General features: G+C 32.8%; 1 protein-coding gene across 9 annotated transcripts; it reads right to left on the bottom strand.

Annotated features, from left to right (window-relative positions):
• Nucleotides 1–1,934: 1,934 nt before the first annotated feature.
• Nucleotides 1,935–16,600, bottom strand: LOC143052571 (uncharacterized). 9 transcript variants are annotated; one of them, XM_076225627.1, is made up of 17 exons: nt 16,454–16,600; nt 15,135–15,149; nt 14,984–14,998; nt 13,380–13,439; nt 12,116–12,196; nt 11,562–11,609; nt 10,871–11,005; nt 10,536–10,571; nt 9,259–9,285; nt 8,656–8,709; nt 6,453–6,482; nt 5,836–5,850; nt 5,439–5,489; nt 5,110–5,130; nt 3,514–3,567; nt 2,724–3,032; nt 1,935–2,099 (listed from the first exon to the last, which is right to left on the bottom strand). In XM_076225627.1, exons 1-17 carry the CDS (start codon nt 16,500–16,502, stop codon nt 2,089–2,091), a joined length of 1,011 nt encoding a protein of 336 aa, XP_076081742.1. In that variant the 5' UTR covers nt 16,503–16,600; the 3' UTR covers nt 1,935–2,088. The 9 variants fall into 9 exon arrangements, with proteins under 9 accessions (XP_076081742.1, XP_076081746.1, XP_076081743.1 ...); XM_076225631.1 differs by lacking the exon at nt 13,380–13,439; XM_076225628.1 differs by lacking the exon at nt 14,984–14,998.
• Between the last annotated feature and the right edge of the window lie 1,187 nt (nt 16,601–17,787).

Genomic DNA, 17,787 nt, shown 5'->3' with positions numbered 1-17,787 from the left:
GTCATTTGGGTGACCTTTTATAGTAACCTATGCGGTTTTTTACTTTTCTCATTGTGGAAGGACGTACTGGGAGATATTCTGTACTAGTTAGTTTTTATGTAATTTGGTCTCTTGTGGAGAGTTGTCCTTCAACTTGTGTCGCTGGCAATCTAACCACATCTTCTTCCTCCTATATTTGATGGTAGTTTTACAGTAATAGTTTGGAAGTTTGCATTGATAAAACGAAAATTTTATTCAGAACGTATTGTTTTCTGCATGTAAAGCCTGTGATCCACAGTAATGATTTGGTGTACATTTTGTTTCTTTTATGTTGATTCAGCTAATCAAAACTTTTATCAAGATACGATTTATGTAACAACAACCAAAGACGCAAAATAGCTTAAGACATTTAGAGCAGGATATGTGGAGCAGGATCTGCTTATCCTTCAGGGGCACCTGAGATCACCCCTAGTTTTTGATAGGGTTCGTGTTGTTTATTCTTTAGTTTTCTATGTTGTGTCCTGTTTACTATTGTTTGTCTGATTGTCCTTTTCATTTTTAACCATGGCGTTGTCAGTTTGATTTCGATTTATGAGTTTGACTGTCCCTCTGGTATCTTTCGTACCTCTTTTAGAGGGAAATACACATATTTCAGTGATTGACATTTGTCGTACCAGTGTAAAAAGATCTAAATCAAGACACCAATTCTGAATAAACAAGTGAAACTGCGAGCTACTGCTCACTGATGATACCCCCGCCGCAAGTGGATAATATTAATAGTGTAAAAATATGCAAGTGTTCGGTAAACAGGAAGTTGTCGAGTGATGAATTTGAAAACGCATCACACGGTATAGCTGACTTATAAAAATCCTGAAACCAAATTTCAGAAATCCTTGTATTGTAGTTCCTGAGAAAAATGTGACGAAAATTTTTAACTTGGTTATCATGTGTAAAATCATACAAGTGTTCGGTAAGCAGGAAGTAGTCGAGTGATGAATCTGAAAACGCATCACACGGTATAGCTGACTTATATAAATCCTGAAACCAAATTTCAGAAATCCTTGTATTGTAGTTCCTGAGAAAAATGTGACGAAAATTTTCAACTTGGCTATCATGTGTAAAATCATACAAGTGTTTGGTAAACAGGAAGTTGTCGAGTGATGAATCTGAAAACGCATCACACGGTATAGCTGACTTATATAAATCCTGAAACCAAATTTCAGAAATCCTTGTATTGTAGTTCCTGAGAAAAATGTGACGAAAATTTTCAACTTGGCTATCATGTGTAAAATCAGACAAGTGTTCGGTAAACAGGAAGTTGTCAAGTGATGAATCTGAAAACGCATCACACGGTATGGCTGACATATATAAATGTTGATACCAAATTACAGAAAGGGTGGATGTGTAGTTCCTGAGAAAAATGTGACGAAAGTTTCATGGGACGGACTGACTGACGGACGGACTGATGGACAGACGGACTGATGGACGGACGGACTGACAGACAGAGGTAAAACAGTATACCCACCTTTTTTAAAGCGGGGGTATAAAAACACTATAATGCACCTTCAAAGATCTGTCAGCAAAATATACTCTCTAAATAAAGTAACCCGATTTAATTCAACATTGCAACACCAACAAAGTAGGACCATAAAGGAAACATTTCAGAAAAATAAACTCCAAATAAATTGTGCACTGTAAAAACAAAATAAAACAAAGAATAGCAGCGTTACAACATCATGCTTGATAAGAGACTGTACAGACGCATTTACTTGAAGTTAGCTCAAAGTAATTTCACGTGAGAGGTTAAGCTAGCTATAAAACCAGGTTTAACGCACCATTATCTACATAGGAAAATGATTGGACCAAGTCAGGAATATTGCAATTAAATTTGATCAAAAGTGCACATATGTACCAACAGCCGTAATTCTTAAAGGGTTGATTAGGATAAGAACACATTATTATTTATAAAAATAACTTTTTATTAAAACACCATTTATTGTACAAATGAATGAAATTTACATAAGTTAGGGTGATAGATGAATGGAATGACTGTCCTTGGGTGATGCGCGTGCTTCTCAGGCGATATGAATGGATATTCGTCAATGATTCTTAATGAAGAACTGTAAGAAAAAAAAAATAATTGGTTTTGACATATATAATTAATATAAATAATCATGCATTCATTAACATGAAATAACATTTAACTTGATTTGAGATTAATTTTAATTTCACTTATTTTTAATCTATAAAAAGTATCACATAAATTGTACCTGTATGGTCATATCAAAACGACATTTTTTTTTTTAAATTAAAAATTAACTACTTGTTCCACCTAAATGCATGGATTATAATATGTTCTGCATTATGTTATCATCATAATTTTGATTAAAAAAACCATAACAAAACAGCAGTCATTCGGTCAACATGCACATCGAATAAATATTCTTATTTATTGTTATAACCAGTGAGGAAATTGCTCAATAAACTATGTTATAAGTCTATAACACGCGTCATGTTTTATATCTGCTGGAAGGAACAATAACTTTGACTTTTATAGCCGTCATATACCACTGTGTAAGTACAATCACTCAAGTCCAGATATAAAACAATAACAAACGGACACGCATGAAATCCGAACTGATTGACCAAGTGCCATGAAAGGGCGAGATAAAATGTAAAGTCTTTAAATAGTATTAGTAAAGGTGTCGTATCATAAATCTATTGCGGAAAAACTATATACTGACCTTTGCCACCAGATTTTCCATGGCCGGAAACATGTCCAGATCCTTGTCCGATTCCGAGGTCTACGACACCATGACCAGCATCGATATGTCCGTTAAATCCTTGGTCCCAAGCTCCATTTGCTCCCTGATCGAAATGTCCGAATCCTTGGTCCCATTGAGCTCCGTTATCAATAACACCTCCTTGACCACCATGTCCACCATGTCCACCTTGTCCACCGTGTCCACCTTGTCCACCGTGTCCGCCTTGGCCGTGTTTGTCGATTCCAATGATTGCTACTGGGTGTTGAGAACCATGGTGTCCGGCATCAGCTATAAATAGGTAAAAATAAACTTATCATTAATACCTGTATACTTTTTTGTGGATACCAAATTCGGAAAGGTTTTGCCAACTGCAGCTTAAGTACCTGTAGACAATCCTTAAACGAGATTTCAGCATGTTAAACGAGATTTCAGCAAGTTAAACGAGGTTTCTACACGATAAACGAGATTCGTGCATATTTTTATTACTAAACAGCTAAATAAATGTAACATGAACTAAATTTAAATATATGTGCTTGATATCTTAATAATATTTTAATATCAAACTAAGCATTTAATCGGAAACACAATGGTTTTTTTTAAAGAAAGATACAGAGTAGATATCAAAAACTGTTTAAAGATGAAAAACAAATCTGTTTATTAACTGCTTTTTTAAGTTCTTTGTTTTCATTTTCTTTAAAAAAATCTTTTATTTCAAATATGTTATGTTTTCTCAATCATTTGCAAATAAGAAACTTTGATATATTCCTACCTGCAAAGTGACCTCCGTTTCCGCCTAAATGTCCGAAATTAATACCACCGTCCACTGAAAAAGACGAATACATAAACCAAATGAAAAATCTAAAACTCCCGTTTATAAGCAACATTTGAACTTTTTTTTAATATTTTCAGAATTTGGTTGGTCCTTCATTGAGTAGATATTCGCTAAAAGCTTCTAGTAATATTTGTTTAATTTTTATCTTATTCGGCAAAACAAAAAACCCAACGCAAATAAATTTTACAGATGCTGTCCAAATTCATATTCATGAATTCCATAAACACGTGCACAGTCATATTTAACGTTCATGAGTCTAAAGATCGAACACTTTCAACAACCTATGCTTAGGAAATGTAATATTCTTTTCTTATAAACAGTATTGTTCTCTTTAAGTTTTTTGAATGAGATGAAATAGAAATTGTCTATTATTTCTTATGTCATCGAAAAACAAATGTCAAGCCAAATAGTATAACGAATACAAAAAAAAAAAAAAAGAAATAAGATGTATTAATCTTTGTGGTTATGTATTTCGAACGATATCGATCATCAATGGAAAAATATTTTTACTTTGGTAAGGGACACAACTCTTATAAATGTTTCAATAATTTTTTCATAACTTTAATTCAGATTTGTTTTTAAAACTGTTTCACACAGATGCTTAAAAAGCATCGAAGCAGCTGTCTGTTACAAACGCACTACCGATTTAAAGAGTTATCGTTCTTAATACGTTGGTGTCAACCATTTTCATAAATATATTCTAAACTTCTAGGTGACATAGATTATTTACAATCTGTTTCAGGTAAATGCTAAAAATACATTGATGAAACTTGTAATTTGACTTTTTCAAACGCGTGACTGATTTTTAAGAGTTATCTCCCTAAACCAAAGTCAACTTCCTTAAAACACAAACAAAAACGTGTATATAAAAAGAGCAGTAACATAAGAAGTAAAATTCCAGCACTATTATAAATAAGAATTCTGGGAAGAGAAGTAGAGACGGTATTTAGTCAGTTACAGTCATAAGATTCTAGATATGTTAGATAAACCACGTGATCAAAAACACAAACAAACAAAAACTTAGTGAAAAAGGAGAAACGGTATTTTGTCAGTCATGAATTCTGGATATGTTAGATAAGAAGATGATCAAAAACTGTTTAAATATTACATTAAATAGAATGATGTTACATTTAAAGCATTCATGAATATCGCATTGGCGTGTTTTAACTAAGATCCAATAATATCGCATTGACGTGTGTCAACTAAGAGCTATGGATATTGCATTGGCGTGTGTCAACTTACAGCCAAGAATATCGCATTGGCGTGTGTCAACTAAGAGCCATGGATATCGCATTGGCGTGTGTCAACTAACAGCCATTGATATCGCATTGGTGTGTGTCAACTAACAGCCATGGATATCGCATTGGCGTATGTCAACTAAGAGCATTATGTGACAGATATATCAGCTCTCATAAAATCTCTATCAATCATAAATGCAAAGTAAACAGTGTTTGATCATTTTGTTTGGTTAGAAGTTAAAGTAGAGCGCTTTCAGTGTTTGCAAGCGCGCTGTTTTGTTGTTTTTTACATTACCATTGACATTGTCAGCGCCGTCTGAAAGCAGATAATATAGGCATGGTTACAATGGGCAGAAAAAAAGCAGCATAATACATACTAAATCACAATAAACGGCATCTCAATAGTTCCTTTTTTTTTATTTCTTTGACTTTTGACTTTAATTCAATGATTTATTTTTCAATGCTTTATTTAAACGGTTTGTATTTTTTTTTTTTTATCAATTTGCAAAAAAATAAATATTAACTTTTCCATATTAAAAACATGGGAATAAACAAGCAAAAACAATGCTACTTTATTTATACATTAATAGCGAACTATGCAATAATGTAAAAATATAGACTTACTTATAACAAGATCAGCTTGTGCACCACCGCCGGGAGCAGCGTTCACTTGAACTACAAGTAGTTATATAAATGTTAGTAAAATAGTAAATGCTAGCGACCAATCAAAATTATTGTTCCTCTTATGAAGTTTTTAATATTTTTATTGTTTTATTCGTTATTCATTGAAGCAGGAAATGCCAATATGAGAAAGGGTGTTTTGTTTATATTTTTGAATACAAAAATTTAAAAAAAAATCGAAATGAATAAATGTAATGGAAAATGGCGAATTACTTTCTGTATTATTTTCTTCCAATTATTATTATTTTTTTTTTTATATCTCATCAATATTTAATTAAAAGAATTATATTTTTAAATCAAATTCAAAAAGAAAGAAAAAAATAGTGCGAGGAAGACTTACCATTGTCAGCATCAGCTGATCATGTGACGAAAAAAGATAAAAACAGATATATTAATACACAACATATAAACATGTGTTAATGTGTTAATATAATACGAGAACAAAACAACACATTCACACGTATACATATAATTTGATGTTAACTAGATGATATTAAAAGAACAATGGATTTTTCAAGATTATTTTTTAATAACTCATCGTTTATTTAAGTGTTGTAGAAGAGTAATACTGATGATGCTTTATATTAATAATCGTTTTCAAAAGGCTTAAAATGAACTTTACGACAAAAGTGCTATAAAATTTGCAATTCAACAATCACCACAACCATAAATTCGAGACCATATCCTATAACCAAAATTTGAAAAAATTAAATACAATGCAAATTTTGAAATACAAAATAAACAAATAGAAATGAATAAATACAACAAGGCAAACCAACATTTTTGTCTTTTAAATATATGAACATATTCTTAACATTTCAAGTATTTTGATATATTTTTTTTCCCATTTATCCTTCAATGGGCATGCGCCAACTTGAACTTATTGTCTGATAGGAACAAAAACCAACATCATCACCAAAGATAAACCAGTATCCAAAACGGTCCTTAAATACTTACAAATAACAATAGATCGAGGTGCGTGTTGTTCTGTAAATAGTAAAGATGGCAAGGTTAATACATGAATACATACATATAGAGTAGGGAGAGAGAAGTACGAAAGGTCAGAAGTTAGTAAATTTCGTTAAGTCACATGCTACACAGAACACATTTAACATTTCTGTTACCTCCTGGTTTACTCATACCAAGACCCAAGCCATCACCAGCCGAAAAGCCCAGGCCAACTTGGGCATCTGCAGCTCCCATTGCTGCTCCACCACCGCCATGAGTTCCTCCACCAATGCCGACTGAGTCATGGGTCATTCCCATCCCAGCTCCTCCTTGACCTCCAGATATCCCTGCGCCAATACTTCCAGGACCTACTCCAACACCGAGTGCTAGATCTTTAGTTCCGAAACCCATTCCTATATCTTGAGGCAAAAATCCGAAATCGGCTCCTAATCCATGTCCACCAGCACCTCCGTGACCTCCAGCGCTTCCATGTCCACCAGCGCCGCCGTGACCACCGCCTCCATGTCCACCAGCGCCTCCGTGACCACCAGCGCCGCCATGTCCACCAGCTCCGCCGTGACCACCGCCTCCATGTCCCCCGGAGCCACCATGACCACTGCCTCCATGTCCACCGGCGCCGCCATGGTGTCCACCGCCACCTCCCATTCCTATTCCGACAGCTTTTCCTCCACCGGCAATTCCTTGACCCATGCCGCCTCCAGAGCCTAATCCAATTCCGATATTTATATCTCCTTTCCCACTGCCTTGCCCACCATTGCCTCCCCCACCGTGACCCCCGCCTCCTCCGTGTCCGAAATCTACATGTCCACCATGGCCTCCTCCTCCGAGTCCGCCGTGGCCTCCGGCACCGCCGTGGCCTCCAGCACCGCCATGTCCAACATCTACGAATCCACCGTGACCTCCTCCTCCTAGTCCGCCGTGGCCTCCGGCACCTCCATGTCCGGCACCACCATGTCCCATATCTACAATTCCACCATGACCCCCGCCCCCTGCTTGTCCACCATGACCCCCAATACCAAAGTCGACAAATTGACCCGCGTTTATGCCAACCGCCCCGCCAATTGGAGCTCCTTGATCGAAGACAAGTTGTTGTCCCCCACCTAGAAAATCAACTCCAGCCCCACCTGCGTGTCCTGTTTGGTCTATGAAAATGTCTCTTGGACCTCCATGGCCGCCATTACCACCACCATGACCTGCTTTAGCACCACCGTGGCCGCCGCCACCACCATGACCTCCAACGCCACCGTGACCGCCAGCACCATTGCCGCCAGCGCCTCCATGGCCACCACCAGTACCAGTGGCATCATTTAGTATAGCCTGAACAGCTTGAGTTTGAAGAATCTTTTCAAGGTTTTCAGGTCCGAAACCAAGGTCGAATATTTTAGCTGCACCGGTATCGATAACTTCTATTCCATTGCCTAGTTTCATAACATTGGCTCCTCCAGCACCATTGGCGGCTAAGGATAATGGTCCGCCTCCGCCACCAGAGGAAAAAACTCCTCCTCCACCAGAGGAAAAAAAATAGGACGAAATAACTGATTGTTACATATTAAAATCATAGTTACAGTTTCTTTAAATAAACATCCATGTAAAGTATGCAATTATTTCTTTTTCAAAGTACATATTTGCTAAATGTTACATAAAGTTGTTGTTTTAATTCTATAATGTATACTTATAAGGATGTTTATCTAAAAACCTAAAATAGCAAACAATTCATCCTTTTGTATTTGATTCTTTTGCAAGTCGCATATTTCTGTTTGCTGAGTTGGAACTGTAAATGAAATCGGTGCGTACGCACAGCAGATTATAAACGCATGCGCATGCAGGTTGTTAGTGGAAAAGAATGTTTTATAGAGAAAATGACAACGTAAAGAAAGAAAATAGAAATATCTTATAATTGAATTTATATATCGAAATGAGGTTTATATAATGTTAATGTCACTGTATGTCTTTCTAAGTAAACAAAATAGCATGCGCATTAAACAGACAAGTCGGCTTGTCAAGTCAAATATGAAGATGGAAATTATCATTATCAACACTTAATGTAACTTTTTAATATTTCAATGCCTTAATAAATCAAAGATTAAAGTTTGGATAAACCAACAAGTTTATCTTATCAATCACAACAAACATGTGTGACCGATGTTAATAATGATAATGCGCAGTGCGTCTGTGCGCAACAATATCTTACCGGCTCCACCGTTAAACTGGAAATCGTTTTCCCATGCTGCGTCAAAGCCAAAATCTAAAATAGTTTTAAATTTAGGTTAGTATTGTTGTTTAACTAAACATCCAAATTATACGAATGAAAAAGTTTTACCAAAAAAAATGGCAATTATTTTGTTGAAAAGTTTATAGAAATCTAAATAAATTATCTTTTAATCATTTATTAGCATGAGTATATAATCTTTTATTTGGAAATTTCAGGGAAAAGGCGTTTTCCTTGCATTAAGCCAAAGTTGTGTAGTCTTTTGAATGTTGTACGTTGTAGGTTTTTGATAGTCTGAATCAAAACACATTTTGTTCTATTTTTTGATTAGCAAAAAATCAAACTTTTTGATATCTCATTTAAATTTAGTTATCTTAATTTGGTTAAAAATATTCAAACACAGACGTGTAATTTGATAGATAACATTATTCAAGAACAAACATTTAAATTAATTCCACACTAAACTACATGTAAATCTTTAGCTTATTTTATTTCATGTTTTATTTTGCGATCAACACGAAAAAGCACGCAAATTTGGTCTAAAATAAGTTAATCAAATTTTAAGCGATGCAAAGCCAATCTTACCGTTGCCGCCTCCAATCTGGATGTTGTCTGCAAGCAAGATATCACATGTTAGTATAGCTATATATATATTTATGTATGTTAGCATATCATTATTAGAATAACCCGCATAATTCAGTCCCTCCCCGTAATCGATCTCTCCTACTTGTTAATGTAGTAATCGTAGATCAGCAGAATATACCGACTGAATTAATCGGGTTATACTTAGACACTGTTTAAAAAGCAGGGATAAGGAGTGATTATACAATCCCATTTTGACTGATAGCAATGCAGATTAATTTACACTGAGTATAAAAATATGATTGAAGCCTGTCATGTTATCTGTAGGCCTTAAGTATAAAAGAAGAATCTATTGTCCGGTGCTTTAGATTAATCAAAGTTTGACAAATGAAATGTTTCCCTTATGGGGGATCTTTTTTTTTAATTAACCAGTTAAGATCCGGACACAATAGTAGTTCAACATCCGGTTTAGATTAGTAAATAATATTTCGCATTGTTCGTGAAAAGAAAAAAAAAAAAAAAATAAATAAATAAATTAAAAAAAATAATTCAGAAAATCTAATCTCATGCAAGACTATTAAAACTATTTTATACATTCTGATTGAAAGACGCCTTACATTCTAGCAGGAATGCATTTTGCTTGAATGAAGCTATTTAACTAGCCTGATGGAAAGACAGCAGCCATATAGTCTTGCGTGAATGCAGCGACTAAGCAAGCAACGCTTGGCGCAAACAGAAATAAACGATATCATTGCAAACTTGAATTTGAAAATTATGCATTTTTATTGTATTTTGTATGGTAAACATTTGACTAATCTCAAAACTTTATCTAGATGACATGTGTATTGTTGCGTTGTTTTGTCCCGGTCTTATTGACATATAGCCCAAATCTTCTTTCTTACATTTTTATATAAAAATGTGATAAATTCTTTAAAATATTATAAACTTTATCATAAGATGGTAAATTATTCACCGAGACTGTAGTATTCCACTTTTTGTAAGAGTTGTCAGTGGTTTTCACATGGACCATACAGTATTCCTCTTTGTACAAAAGTGTTGTATATATACGAGTTTTTCAGTGGTTGCGATATGTCATTTTTTCATTCTTTTTTATGAGAATATAATCCAATATAATAATGCAAGAATTTTACACTGTTTTGTGTACGAGAAAATAAAAGAAATAAAGGAATTATGTATTTTATTACAATATGTACTTCATATCTAATATCCTTTATTTTGAAAAATTCATGAGTACACAGCTTATCTAAGTAGGAACTTACCACCGCCAGCAACAATAACATCTGGTTTGTGGTGAACTACAAATAATAATCACGACAAATTAAAATATAATACTAAAATTTTTTTTTAATTTTGGTGTTTTTTTCCATTGTGCTGCCATTAAAAAAAACTTAGAAATTAGCAAAAGAGAATGTTATTAACAATAACATTCGAAAACCTTTACACAGGTTCTATTTATGGACAGAATTGTGGAAAAGCGCCAAGGAGAAAATATGTTTTAATTCATTAACGTATTACTAGATAATCATTTATCTTAAAATTCACAAAAGGCTCCCCCTAAACCCCGAATCCCACAAAAATAAATGACTGGACTTACTTGCTGGTCCCGGAACTGGTACCTCAATAACTTTTTCTGTGTGGTGATGTACTGGTACCTCTACGATTTTTTCCTTTGGCACGTAAACCTTAACTGCTTTAGGTACGTACTTCACGATGGTATTGTAAACGGGTACTGGAAGATAAAACAACAGTATTCATTTTTGAAGAAGAATTAAAAAAAACAAACAATTGACCAATGAAAATTGTGTAAACAATAAATGAATGGACGAAGTATGCGACATGCTGTGAGCGCATATGTATATTGAATACACAGGCTAAGAATAAACATATGAGTGAAATCTATCTTTATCTAACGTCGGGTTATGTGTATATATATGGTATTATGTATACTGCTACATGAATTTATAACAATCCAAAATTGTTCGTGTGAATGTTCCTCTGATTAAAAGAAGGAAACATATTACGATAGCTACATGACTGTTATTTTTACTACGTGTATATTTCGTCTACTGAGAAAATTGCTTCTGTGATATATCAAATTCCTTGACCGAAATATTATATTCCTTATCTTTTGTTGACTGAATGTCACAACCGAAGCATCTGTTGTGTCGTTACGAAAATATTTTTGCGGTAAGGTATACAATATAAAAACCGCAAAATTGCGGCGGGGTTAAACATGTATGGAAGACTGAATTTAAAACACATGTGTATGATATATGAATAATTACCTTTTTGGATAACTGTGTGAGGTACCTTGATCTTTTTTATAACTGGAACTGAAAGATAAAAATCAAGCCTATTTAAAATGAGGCTGAAAAACAGCAGATATATTGTCTTCTTTTTTTTTTTTTTATCTGCGACTGAAGAGCTACATATATATTGTTTTAGATTTGTTATTAAAATTAATTTTATTTTGAACAAGATAAGTTAGTAACAGATAAATTAAAAACAATAAAAAAAAGTTAAATTAAATGTCTTAATTATTTTTCAAAATTTAAAATATGTTATCATTCAGTGTAAAAATTAAAAAAAAAAAAAAAAGCCATCAATCCTTTAACGCATTGGTTATCAGAAGAAAAATAACCCATCTTTACAGTGTGACAAACAAAAAATATCATTTATTCTCTCCCTTTGGTAAATACGTTAAGGGTAAAAACCAGTCGGCAAACCTCGGGTGAACCGCTTCTCTCCCGTTAGAAGGAGGTACGGAATCAGCCGAGTTGTGGCGATTGGGGTATAAACATATTTGTATTGATTATTGTCCTCCTATAAATGAACTTACCTCGGATATATCTTGGAATATATTTTGGGACCGTTTTATAGACTGGGACATGCTTTACAATTGGCACATACTTTACTGGCACTGTAAAAAATAATATACAAGTTAATTATTATTAACATCGGAATACTTCGTGGTGAGTCGATAAACCTCGTTAAATATATCCTTGATAGTATACATAAACGATGATACAGATATTCAAACTTAATGATTTAATCAGACTTTAAAACAAAACGTGAACAAATATATTATTTAAAATGCATCACTTGATCTAAAGTATATATTTTGTCATATTTATAAAAGTAACAAAAATAAAAATGTATTCAATAAAGTTTAGTTTTTTTTCACAATCGCTAAATGAAGTTAACAATAAAAGTCTACTATCCAAAATTACATAAAAAAGTATTCTACAAACAAACTACAACAATCAGAAGCATATGATGGCGTACATGCATTAGTAGATGCACTTAGCTACGATTTTATACACAGCATTATTACGAACACAGTTAGAGGAATACAGTGTTAAATTTATAGATAAGCAACTGCGCTTTGACAAAATAATTTGGGTTGAAAATAAAAACAATGCTGAATCTATTAAATAACAAGTGCATACGAGGCCTTATTTGCTGATAAGCACGAAGAGGATGAGTGAGTGAATGCGTACAGAAACTATCAGAAGAGGGGAGGGAGGAGAAAAGTCGTATTTAACATTAAAATGTACGATAAACAGGTGTATTAGTGATTCAAAGTAATGATTTTCGTACTATATAAGGGACTGGTTGACGCCGTTCATTTCCTTATTCTTTATTTATAAAGCCATTTATCTGTATAAATCCCGATAAGAACGAGACCGGAAGTATGGATAGAGTAAGCAGCGAGACCGGAAGTATGGATAGAGTAAGCACAGTCTTAGCTGACTAAGTAATATTATATATGCTACAATAAATATTATTGATTGCTTCCACCAATTCAAATATGTTAAAAAAATTGAATTAGATATAAATAAATATTTTGACGAGATATGGTATTATAATTTTAAATGCATATAATTTTCAAAAGATTATATACAAATCATTCAGACTATATATATACTACTAGTAACGTACAAATGACATGGTTATTGCTATGCGCGCGTAAAATGTTGCATTTTTGACATACATAGATTTACATCGACGTGTTATTGACATACATAAATGCGCTGTTGTATATGGACAATACAGGTCCGTTACCGCATACGTATACTACACATGTCCGTTCCCGTACTTACACTTTTTAGAATATCTTAAACCAAGTTTTGATCTAGGCAAGTATCGCCGTCTGTATGGATCTAAATGAATTCAAACTTTGTTTTAACTTAAGTGATTGGTTGATTGTAAATTGATCAACGTCCAGTGGCAAATATAGCATTGATATTTAGGACGATGTAATTTGTGGGGTGCATAAACTTTATATTTAATTCAAAGGCAAAAACAAATAGAAATCACTGAGGTATATAGGTCAACAAAATCGAAGACAAATTATCAAAAATGAAAAAGAAAGAAAATTGATTAGGTTTGGGGTGCATTTTGGGCATACAATGTATTATATACATGTAAACAAATTCATTACCGAACTAATAACTTATTCTCCAAATATGAAACCCAAAATTATCCTTTATGTATAATGCACAGGACAAGAAAATTTAAAAAAAAACATTACAAGCTTTAGCTCAAATATATACAGCTGACTGTATCAACTTGTATGAAAAAAAGACTAAACATTTGGTTAGAACTTAAAACTGGTAACAAGAAAACACCATAACAATTCACAAACCACATTATACCGAGTTCTATCCAGTGACTGAAATCGGAGGTTTTCCAGAAATTCTTGACTTAAAACTGAAAACGAGGGCGGGATAGACCATAATTGAAATTCTACTATAACAAAAAAGTTCCCTCGAATTTCTTATATATATGATTATTAAAACGTCTTTAAATTAAATTAATAGTTAGACAAGAAAAAGTACAATTATCCGTACATTTATTGCATCATAATAAAGCTATGGAGCATCAAATAAATCCTCGACTAGAATGTAAAGCCTGAGGGTCTGCAAGGACATATCTTAACAATGGTCCGACAAAGACAAATGCTGACAAATGATTGACAGTAACGTTATTGTACGTGTGAATTTATCGGAACGTCATGGTTCGTGATTTTAATGCCTTTTATGGTCTTCATACAGACCTATGAGAATCGCCATTAATAAATATATTTCACATTATGCCATGAGAAAATATTGTATATCTATCAAAGTTTTTGTTTTTTTACATTCAACTTGTCTTCATTGTAACATTGTGACAGGGTGATGGATGAGAACGGAAGATCTATTCAATTAATCTCTGTTGATAATAGATATCTGTTCTTCTTACTTTTGACCACAAACAAAATTTCACATAAAATATATTTCTTTAACCTCTTTCCCTTAAAAGGACTTGTTTTAAGTAACTTACAATCTAGGTATCGCCTTAAGTACAGTACTATATATATAACTAAAGGTCAATTTCTATCTATATTTCAATTTATTTGCGCATTGTACCCTAGTTTTTTTTTATATTTGAGCTCCCCATAATATAATACCCCCCCCCAAAAAAAAAATTAATTAAGAAAAATCAAACCAACCAAAATTTACTCCATTATTATATTGCGTTTTTACTGATAATTCTCTTTTTAATAGATAATTAAACTTAGAAAATAATAATTCATGAACTGTTTCGTATCTTTGAAGGTGTGAATAACGTGGCTATATCCAATTTTTCGGTAAGTTGTACTTAAAAAAAAGAAGAAAAACATGCAACAGATAGATGGACAGACAGACAGACATTAAATACTTACATTTGTGACTCGAAACTGAAAGAAGAAAGTCAGGAAAAAAGATAAGTCATGCTTTAGAAGAAATGAGCATTTTAAGATTGAAGATGAAGATTAAAGTATGTAGTTTAAGATTAAAGTATGAAGTTCAAGATTAAACCAAATCTTTACTCACTCTTATAGGCAGATGCTGAAATGTAACAATAATTTTAATAACATTGTACTCACAGAATGTACATGTATAAATATATTTTCAATTCAATTATTTTAGTTATAAAAACAAAATAATCGTAAAACCTAGATGGTGGAATTATCTAAGGTTTGGGACACTGCGCAGGCAGGCAGGGCTACAGCTAATGTCACTCTGTCGTGAATTCGAACCCTTCTTGGGGATCAATATCAATTAGCAAAATTTCTGTGCTGACAATATTGTTGGGCTTCATTAAGCTTCGTATAATAAATAACTTAGTTGAGAAACAATATAACGAGATAAAAAAATACTACGCACGATCCTTTAGTTTACAAAAATATGAAACGTATGGTAAATTAACGTTTTTAAGCTTTTCTGAAATCCTTGTTACCCATTATATTTTACAAAAGTTATAAAAACACCACCACTTAAATTCCGTCCTAAATGAACCTTTCATGAACTTGTACAAAAAAAGCATTTCACGGAATAAAACTTTACTTTAAAAATAACGCAAATTATGTAAACGTTCCATACCGATGATGAAAGTGTTAAACGACCTTGACTGGCTAAACAGCCCTCGCACGTTCCATGCGGTAAAACTTGCCTCTTTAAATTATCAAAAAAATTAATCTTATAAAGCCAACTTTAACCAATGTATAAACGGTCCGTACTAGCATTTTCTTCAATTCAAGTTTACATTAAAGATCAGAGGATTTATTTTGTTCCAAAAAATAGTACCTCTATCAGTTAATAATGTTTGATGCTAAGTTATAATAGCAACAAATGACGTTCTTTGATAGTTTGTGTATACCTTAACACATTTAAGATGGTGGTAGACCATTTTGGCTTTCAGTTTTGTTTTTGACGTACATGCAGTTGAAAATTTTAATTTTTAGCGGGAAAAGATTATCAACGAAATCCAAATTCACATATCCATATAAGTTTAGGAAATCTGCACGTATAGGGTTTATTTTTAATAAACAATAAAACTGTTACACAAAATATATATATAAAAAAAAATGAGTAAATTAGTAAATGCTAAATCCATATTAATATAGAATGCATATGAAAAAGAAGATCTCAATATTTAGGAAATCTGCATGGAGGGTTTATTTTTAATAAACAGTAAACTAGTTAAAAAATGAGAAAATTGAGTAGACTAGAAAATGCTAAATCCATATTCATATAGAATGCATATAACAAATTAAATGAATAAACAGAAAAATAGTTAAAAAAAAAAAACATTTTGAAAATTAAAAAAAAATTAGTAAACTATAGAATGCACATGAAAATTTCAATCTTACCACATTCCAATGCTACGACAACAAGCGCTAACAAGATAAGTTTGTTCATTTTGGCAAGTCGACTGAATCACTGGTGGATCTTTCCTGGTAATGAGCGAATCTACATAAGCTGAAAACATATATTTATACATATTTACTATAAAATAATGATTTATTACTATCTACTGTCAACTCTAAAGATCAGAGGCAATCTAAGGGGACACCTTGGACAATAAACGTCAATTTCATTATTAAACAAATGTTTCTTTTTCTCAAAATTTGTAATAATTTACGATTATGGAAATTTATTCAATTAAAATATTTTTTTTGACTTTTTATTGGTTTTTATAAATCTGTTGCACACTTTCCCCTTTATTTTTCCGAGGCCCCTATTCGGGATGGGTACTGTGCATGGTCATTTTCTCAATTTATCACCATAAAGCATGTAAATGACCAGTTGCATGCATGTACAACATGTAAATCAGCTGTCATAAGTCTGTGTGTATATAATTATGTATTGTTTAAATTTGAAATGTTTACATAATGTGCAGACAAATGTAGTCTGGTACAATTGTTATTATACCCCTTCAGACAAATATGTTTCAAACAAGTTAACATTAATTTAAAACAAAGACTACTTTAACCCGCTGCAATTGTTTGCACCTGTCCTAAGTCAGGAATCTGATGTTTAGTAGTTGTTGTTTGTCGATGTGGTTCATTATATTTTTAGTGCTTCTCGTTTTTCGTTTTTTATATAGATTAGACCGTTGGTTTCCCATTTTCAATGGTTTTACACAAGGAGGTTATATTAGATCTATTAGAACCTCCTTGGTTTTACACTAGCTTTTTTGGGGGGACCTTTATAGCTTGTTATTCGGTGTGAAACCAAGTCTCCGTGTTGAAGACCGTACTTTGATCTATAATGGTTTACTTTTATAAATTATGACTTGGATGGAGAGTTTTCTCATTGGCACTTATAATTTATCTTCTTATATCTAACTTCTATAGTTTCACAAAAAAAAACAACCTCATAGTTGCTATATTGTATTGCATAATAAATTAAACTTACTTTAATATTCTATAAATAAGTAGATCTTGCAGAATGAAATACAATAAAAATATAAATGAAAATGAAATTAATACACAATGAAACTTTATTATATGAACTAAAACTTTTGTTTCAAAATACAGCTCAGGTGCAGTAACTGTACAGCATATGAAATAAAATGCATTGAAGTTTATGAATAGCAAACGAATCGAGTAGAACATTATAAACATATAAATATAAAACACTTGCAACTGTCACTGAAATCTTTTCGATGAAGTGATGGATTCAAATACCCCTTCTCCAATAA

The sequence above is a fragment of the Mytilus galloprovincialis genome, chromosome 11 (genome assembly GCF_965363235.1).
Source record: "Mytilus galloprovincialis chromosome 11, xbMytGall1.hap1.1, whole genome shotgun sequence".
NCBI lineage: Eukaryota > Metazoa > Mollusca > Bivalvia > Mytilida > Mytilidae > Mytilus > Mytilus galloprovincialis.
Note: the sequence above shows the minus strand (reverse complement) of the source record. Positions and strands in the feature narration are given on the sequence as shown.